Below are 7,409 nucleotides of genomic sequence, written 5' to 3'. Positions count from 1 at the left end.
CCTCCCCAGTGTCCAATGAGGGCAGCCTGGGTGGGGACCTGCGGAGTGGGCAGAGTACAAATTGTGGAGCCAGAGGCGGGGGAGGAGCTTTTGCCATCTGCCCGGAGCGGAGTGGGACGTGGTGGTTCTTTCCCTGTGGGTTGCTGTGGGGTGTTACCTGCCAACATGGTAAGCTCACTGGAGAGGCCACGGGCACGGACGCCCGTTCTGAAGGTGGCGGCACCCAGGGCGGCTGGAGCTGGCCCTCCTCCCGGGGTGCCGGGCCGGACCATGGAATGTGCACGGCTGGCAAGATGGGCCGGTTGGTCGTGCGTCCGATGGGTGGGGCAGGGCCGCACAGACGGGGCCAGAAAGCTGCCAGGACACAATCACTGCCCCCGGAGAGCCGCTCCGTGTGGGGCCGAGGGGCAGCGTGACCCTTGGACCGAGGCTGCTGGTTGGCGAGGGGACTGGGGGAATGTTTGGGGGAGGGGTGTCTGGAGCTGAGAGCGGGGGCCCCCTTTACCGCTAATGGGGGCCAGGGTGGGTGTGGAGAGGTGGCCTGTGGGAGAGGGGGAGGCGGTGCAGCTGTTGCTCAAAGAGGGGGCAACACAGGGGCTTCCCTTGTTTGACGAATTCCCCCCAAAGCTGTAGTTTGGGGAGGAGGGTGTGGAGCAGGCGTCTGCTGGGATGAGCTGCTGCAGGCCTGGGGGTGGGGTGGAGTGGAGTGGAGTGGCGGTTATTTCTGGCCTGGGCTCAGAGCCGCCCCGGAGCCCAGCCTAGGGCACCGAGGAGCCGGCTGCGGAGAAAGCTGAGCCGCCGGTCACAAGAACTGGCCGGGAAGCGTCTGGCCTCTGTGCTGCAAGACCCGGCTCGAAGGAGTAACCCAATCCGAGGGCCAACAGGTGCTGGGGCAGCTGGCTGCCAGCCCGCCGCGCACCCTAGAAGGAGGGCCGAGGCGGCAGCGGCTAAGAATAGCTGGGGCTCAAGAAGCATCCTCCGCGCTGGCCAGCCGCTGCCGCAGGCATCCAGCAGACCCTCGACGGAGCCTGGGAACCCGAGTGAAGAATGGCACCCAGCCAAGGGCACTGGGGAGCCCTCCTGGACCCCTGAGACCAGCAGGCCCTCCAGCCAGGCAGATGCAGGACTCCCAGAAGCCACATTGGGCCTACACAGGCCCAGATTGCTGGTGCTACCCGGAGGAGCTGCGTGGCAAGCAATGGCCTTCTTGGGATTGTAGCCAGCCCTCTGAAGTGGCGGCTGGGTGCATTACTCCGCCGGGGGCCCGACTCCCCCCTCACCGCTAATGCCTGGCATGGCGCCCTCGCCCCAGCAGCACGCCCCAGCCCTCAGCTCTAAGCCAGGCCTCAGGGCTCCTCTTGAGGGCCGGAATGCAGTGAGTTGCCGGGGCCCGTCCTGCCGGCAGCGCTGAGAAACCAGCCTCGGTGGTGGCACTGCCGGTGAGATCCACGGCCCGCAAGTGGCCCTCTGAGCCCCACCCGCTTGCCCCTGCAGTCCAGCTGGAGTGTGGGAAAAGGCCACTCGCCCTGGCTCTGCTCAATGGCACTGGGACAGCATCCAGCCTGGGCTGTAGGGCCGGGGGAAGCCGCTTTCGCCTACTCTCCATCTGGCCTGCCCAATGTAGCTGGGATTGCTCTTTCTGCGGGCTCCAAGAGCGGCAGGGAAGCTGATCCTGATTGTGGGCACGGGGCGGGGCGGGGCGGGGGGGGGAGGGGGGGCCTCTAATCTCCTCGCCTCCAAGTGATGCTATTTCAGTGGGCAAGGAGGGGAGGTTTGTGCCGCCTCATGCTGGTGCGCTACAGTCCGTGCATGTGGGGGAAGCGTGTGTGGGCGCACGTGCATGTGTGATCCCTGACCTGCCACCGCATGCAGCTCACCGGGCTAAGGAGGTTGCCCACGGCTGCTGCTTTCCAGGACGAGGGATGTTCGTGAGGCTGAGAAAGGGCCTGGAAGAGGAGGCAGGCTTTTGAAGGGCAAAGGGGCCTCTGGAGAAGGAGGCCTCTGGCCACCCTGAGAGGATGGCAAGGTGGGCCCAGGCCGTCAGGGATGGGCAAAGGCAGCTTCTGGGCCTCCCGCTGACTCCCTTCGCTTGCCTTGCAGACGGACCAGCAGGCGGAAGCCCGGTCCTACCTCAGCGAGGAAATGATTGCAGGTGAGTTACAGGGATATCCCTGGGCGGGAGCCCCCAACCCAACTGGCTGGGGAGGCATCTCGCTTGACCTGGGGGCAAGCTACCGAGTGCACGGCGTGGAAACGCTTTGGGTGGCATCAAAACCATGCCCCACCCCGCCGGTGGCTCCTGAAACTGCAATCGTACGCAAGGGACGGGCAGCTCTTGGAGCCCTGCATCACTGTAGGGGAGAGGCCAGCCCCAGGCTGACGCAGAGTGGTTCTGCTGGCTTGGGTTGACCCATTTGCCCCACCGCAGGAATCATAGAAACATAGACTAATAGAGTTGGAAGGGGCCTACAAGGCCATCGAGCCCAACCCCCTGCTCAATGCAGGAATCCACCCTAAAGCATCCCTGACAGATGGTGGTCCAGCTGCCTCTTGAAGGCCTCTAGGGTGGGAGAGCCCACAACCTCCCTAGGTCACTGATTCCATTGTCGTACTGCTCTAACAGTCAGGAAGTTTTTCCTGATGTCCAGCCAGAATCTGGCTTCCTTTAACTTGAGCCCATTATTCCGTGTCCTGCACTCTGGGAGGATCGAGAAGAGATCCTGGTCCTCCCTTGGCCGAGGAGGGTGGCCAGTGTGTGTATCACATGAGGCTCGGGGACCCTCTCTCCATGAGGACGTCCCCCTCTCCCAAGCCCCAGTAACGGCTGGAGCACAGGCGGAGTTCTGGGCATGCGAAGCGGTCCTGACACAGGGAGATTTTGCCCCCTGCAGAAGCAGCCCTGGCTTCGAGGCTGACTCCCCCTTCCCCTGGCTAACCCTGCCTGCGTCTCCCACAGAGTTCAAAGCTGCATTCGACATGTTTGATGCTGATGGCGGTGGAGACATCAGCACCAAGGAGTTGGGCACCGTCATGAGGATGCTGGGCCAGACGCCCACCAAGGAGGAGCTGGACGCCATCATAGAGGAGGTGGACGAGGATGGTGAGAAGCAACAGCATCCTTGGGTGGGGTGGGGGTGGGGGCGCCCCCCCCCCAGGAAACAGTTGGCGGTCCAGAGGGGGCAGCGCCTGACCCCGGCATCTCCCTGCAGGCAGCGGAACTATCGACTTCGAAGAGTTCTTGGTCATGATGGTGCACCAGATGAAAGAGGACGCCAAGGGCAAGAGCGAGGAGGAGCTGGCTGAATGCTTCCGCATATTTGACAGGTGAGGTGGGACCTGGCGGCCGGCAGCCTCACTCAGCCCTGGCAGGGCAGGAGCCCCTCCCCGCTGGAGAGGACCTAGTGCAAAGGTCAAGGGCTGAAGAGGCAGGCAAAGGTGTGGAGCGCACCAGCCCCTCCGCGAAGAGGCAGGCCGGGACGCATGTTCAGAGTTCGTCATGACAACTGCCCAGCCTGCGGTGCTCAGGAATGAGTCTGCACAAGTGGACAACAGCTCCTGCAGCCACGCTTGCAAGCCAGGAAGGGCTGGCTGGTGGGGTGTGAGGGGACGAGCCCAGGGATAGCTGGCGTTCCCGGTCTGCATTGACGCAACACAGAGGATTTTGCCCCCCTCCTTCTGGCATCCATCTGGGCCGGGCCAGAGCCAAGATCCCCATCAAGCTGGGCCAGGCCAAAGGCCTCCCTCGCCCAGCATTCTGTTCCCACCGTGGCCAAGCAGAAGTCCCCATGGGAAGCCCACCGCCTGGGCAGGAGCACAGCAGCCCCTCCCCTCCCTCTCCTGGTCTCCAGCAACTGGTATTGAGAGGCATCTTGCCTGCGGGGCTGGAGGCAGTCGGTAGCCGTTAGAGCGTCAGCTACTGGCCGGTATAAAAACCCAACAGATCAATAAATAAATAGCAGCCATTGAGAGCTGGAGCCTGCTGTCTCCGCTGCTCCTGCGGGGGTGAACGGGCTTTGATGTGCAGGTGGTCAAGATTAAAGTGAAGTCTGGAAGAGCTCAACACTCCCCCTCCCATCTCCCAATCCTCCCATTTCTCTCCCGGAAATAGGAATGCTGATGGCTACCTGGACGCTGAGGAGCTGATTGAGATCTTCCGGGCATCCGGTGAGAGCGTCACCGAAGAGGAGATTGGGGAGCTCATGAAGGACGGAGACAAAAACAACGATGGCCGGATTGACTTTGATGGTGAGTGGCTGGCCGGGCCAGGCCGGATGTTCTTCTTGGGAGCTGGGGTGGCTGTTGGGGCAGCGCTGACCGGCCGGAGGCAGCAGCGTTAAGCTATTCCTGTAGCGCCCTGAGGGCTAACCGGCCCCAGTGCCCCATATCATCAGGCAGTTCCCTCAGGAAGCGCACCCCAAACCACCCGGCCCCCATGCTCTCAACCAGCCCAGCAGAAGAGCACATTTTGGCTTGGAACGACAGAAGCTGCTGCCTGGCTTTCACCCTCTGAGGAATCCCAGTTTCTAATTGACTTGTTATTGACCAATAGGGATGACTTAGTGGATAAAGTGGCAGTCACGGGAACTCTGGGGGAAAGTGACCAGTATGACGTCTTGATTATGAAGGAGACAAAAGTCGAGCGTAGCCATACACGTACTCTAGATTTTAGGAAAGCTGATTTTAATAAACTCAGAACTATGATAAGTAAGATCCCATGGCAAATGAGCCTAATGAGAAAAGGAGTGCAGGATGGGTGGGAGTATCTAAAAAATGAATTTTTAAAGGCACAGTTACAAACAATTCCAACAAGGAGAAAAGATAGAAGACAACAGAGGAAACCAATGTGGCTCCACAAAAAGCTTATTGATGACCTGAAAACAAAAAGGGATACATATAGGAAGTGGAAGGAAGGCCAGGCTACAAAAGAAGAGTACAGACAAGTGGCGCAGAAGTGCCGAAAGTCAGGAAGGCTGAAGCTGTGAATGAGCTGAGATTAGCGAGGGATGCTTTCCCTCGCTAATAAAAAAATAAATAAATAAATATTTATTTTTTATCGCTAAAAAAATAAATAAATAGATAAAAAGGCTTTCTTCAGATACGTGAGTAGTAAAAGACAGAGGAAATAAATGGTGGTTCAACTGCTTAATGAGGATGGCAAATTGATAACAGACGACAAAGAAAAGGCTGAAGTGCTCAATTCCTACTTTGCCTCGGTCTTCTCCCAAAAGCAGACTTATGACCCCACCCACCCCGACAAAAGTGATTCACAAGCTGAGAGGGCAGGATTGCAGTTTGAGATTGATAAACAAATGGTCAACACCTAATTTCTTTGAATGAGTTCAAATCTCCAGGGCTTGATGAACTGCATCCTAGAGTGATAAAGGAGCTAGCAGAAGAACTATTAGAACCACTGTCTATTATCTTTGCAAAATCATGGAAGATGGGTGAGGTGCTGGTGGAGCGCTAATGTTGTCCCTAGCTTCAAAAAGGGCAAAAAGTAGGAGCCCAACATCATTCCCTGGGAATTTTTTGGGAGAAGATTATAAAGAAGTCATTCTGTAAACACCTTGAAAACAATGCAGCGATTACTAGAAGCCAGCATAGATTTCTCAAGAACAAATCCTGTCAGATTAATCTGATCTCGTTTTGATCGGGTAACCTCCCTTGTAGACTGTGGGGCCAGGATCTCTTCTCCATCCTCCCAGAGTGCAGGACACGGAATAACGGGCTCAAGTTACAGGAAGCCAGATTCCAGCTGGACATCAGGAAAAACTTCCTGACTGTTAGAGCAGTACGACAATGGAACCAGTGACCTAGGGAGGTTGTGGGCTCTCCCATACTAGAGGCCTTCAAGAGGAAGCTGGACAAGCATCTGTCAGGGATGCTTTAGGGTGGATTCCTGCCTTGAGCAGGGGGTTGGACTTGATGGCTTTGTAGGCCCCTTCCAACTCTTACCATTCTAGGATTCTGTAACAGATATTGCTTCTTTCCCCCCATTCAGGGCTTTGTGGCTCTAGAGTTTGGGCTCTTGGTGGCGGTGAATACAGAGCCAGAGTCCCTCTGTCAAGATGCCACAGCCAGCCCAGAAAACACAGAATTCTGGTGCCTGTGGGGTAGGGTGGGGGGCTTGTTGGATCCACAGTGGGTGGGGTGGGCTCTCTGCAGGTGGGCCAATGTATCATGGGGAGGTGAGCGGCGTTCCTGCGTGCTTCACTGCCTGTCCCGATTTTGGGCTGACCCAGCTTCCGTTTCCCACAGAGTTCCTGAAGATGATGGAGGGTGTGCAGTAAAGCGCCTAGACATTCCTGCAAGGATGGGGGCAGCCATCTACCAGCAGCCACCTCTTGCTTCTGCTCCAGCGACGTGGCCTTGCCCAGTTCGTGAGCTTCCCTCACCCCACTCCTCTTCCAGCCTGCTCCACGCAACTCCAAGACTCCTTTACAGCTAAACTCTGTGGATCCCCACTGCTCCGAACCTGTGAAATTCTGTTTATAGCATTGACACTTCAATAAAGAGCAAAGGACTGGAACCAAAGATGGGGCACCTTTATGGATTGGCTGTGGGGGCGTCATCTGCAGTAGGCCCCTGACCCCCAGGGGAGGGATGGGAAGGAAGCCCCGCTCTGGAACCTAGATACCCCCCCACCCCGTAGCCTCCAGGCTTTTCCCTTCCTGCAGCCCGTGACGATTATGGCGGCCCACAGGCAGAAACAAAGCAGCCAACTAATTAGAGTGTTCTGATGGGGAGGGGTCGTGAGGTGGGGAGGGGGCAGCAGGGAGGAGCGGTAGGCTGTCTCAGCCTCCCGGGGTCCAGAAGAACAGAAGGACGGCCACCCTAGCCAGACCACCTCCAAACGCATTTTGGTGCCCGTGAGACTAAACCGGCTGCCCTTGGTTGCTATTTGCTCATTGCAGCAACTGCGCCAATGAGTCCACTCGCCTAGGATCAGGACCGCTGACAGAGCAAGGAGGGAGTCTTTTCCTTCCCCACGTGGCTCACTCCACACCGGGAGGGAAAACTGGGGGAAATTGGGAGTAATTCCAGTGCAGCCCCCACAGGGCACGACTCCAGCGGGCGTTGCAGGAAGCTGTCCCCCCCTCCCGCCCCCCCCGGTTTGCGACCATCAGCCCTTTCTCTTTGCCAGAAGGCTTGGAAGCAAAGTGTGCGCATCCTGGGATGGCAGACCAAGCAACAGTGACCTGTCCTGAGGAGGGGGGAGGATGCTTGGGAGCAAAGGAGTCAAGAGCCCATCCCAGACACCTGCAGGAGCCCAAAGGCGGGGCCCAGTGGAGCACTGCTTCCTCAGCGGTGGCCAGGTGCTTGCCAAGGAAGTGGCTCCTGGCCCTCGCCGCTGCGGAGCGAGTGAGCACAAAGTGCGTCACTGCTGAGGACTCCGGCAGGCAGAGGTG

The 7,409-nt window shown here is 58.2% G+C and overlaps 1 protein-coding gene across 1 annotated transcript; it reads left to right on the top strand.

Moving 5' to 3' along the window:
* On the top strand, positions 1–6,534 carry TNNC2 (troponin C2, fast skeletal type). The gene is made up of 6 exons (XM_063147481.1): positions 1–168; positions 2,101–2,152; positions 2,957–3,100; positions 3,210–3,324; positions 4,109–4,245; positions 6,259–6,534. The coding sequence occupies exons 1-6, from the start codon at positions 16–18 to the stop codon at positions 6,288–6,290; spliced, it is 633 nt and encodes a 210-aa protein (XP_063003551.1). The 5' UTR covers positions 1–15; the 3' UTR covers positions 6,291–6,534.
* The last annotated feature ends 875 nt before the right edge of the window (positions 6,535–7,409 follow it).

The sequence above is a fragment of the Elgaria multicarinata genome, chromosome 1 (genome assembly GCF_023053635.1).
Source record: "Elgaria multicarinata webbii isolate HBS135686 ecotype San Diego chromosome 1, rElgMul1.1.pri, whole genome shotgun sequence".
Taxonomy (NCBI): domain Eukaryota; kingdom Metazoa; phylum Chordata; class Lepidosauria; order Squamata; family Anguidae; genus Elgaria; species Elgaria multicarinata.
This window is presented reverse-complemented; position numbering and strand designations above follow the sequence as displayed.

Excerpts from the sequence above, each read along its gene's own strand:
- TNNC2 (XM_063147481.1), top strand. The coding sequence starts at position 16 with ATGAGGGCAGCCTGGGTGGGGACCTGCGGAGTGGGCAGAGTACAAATT. Across the intron at positions 3,101-3,209 it reads AGAGGAGGTGGACGAGGATG|GCAGCGGAACTATCGACTTC; the intron begins GTGAGAAGCAAC and ends ATCTCCCTGCAG. Across the intron at positions 3,325-4,108 it reads TGCTTCCGCATATTTGACAG|GAATGCTGATGGCTACCTGG; the intron begins GTGAGGTGGGAC and ends TCCCGGAAATAG.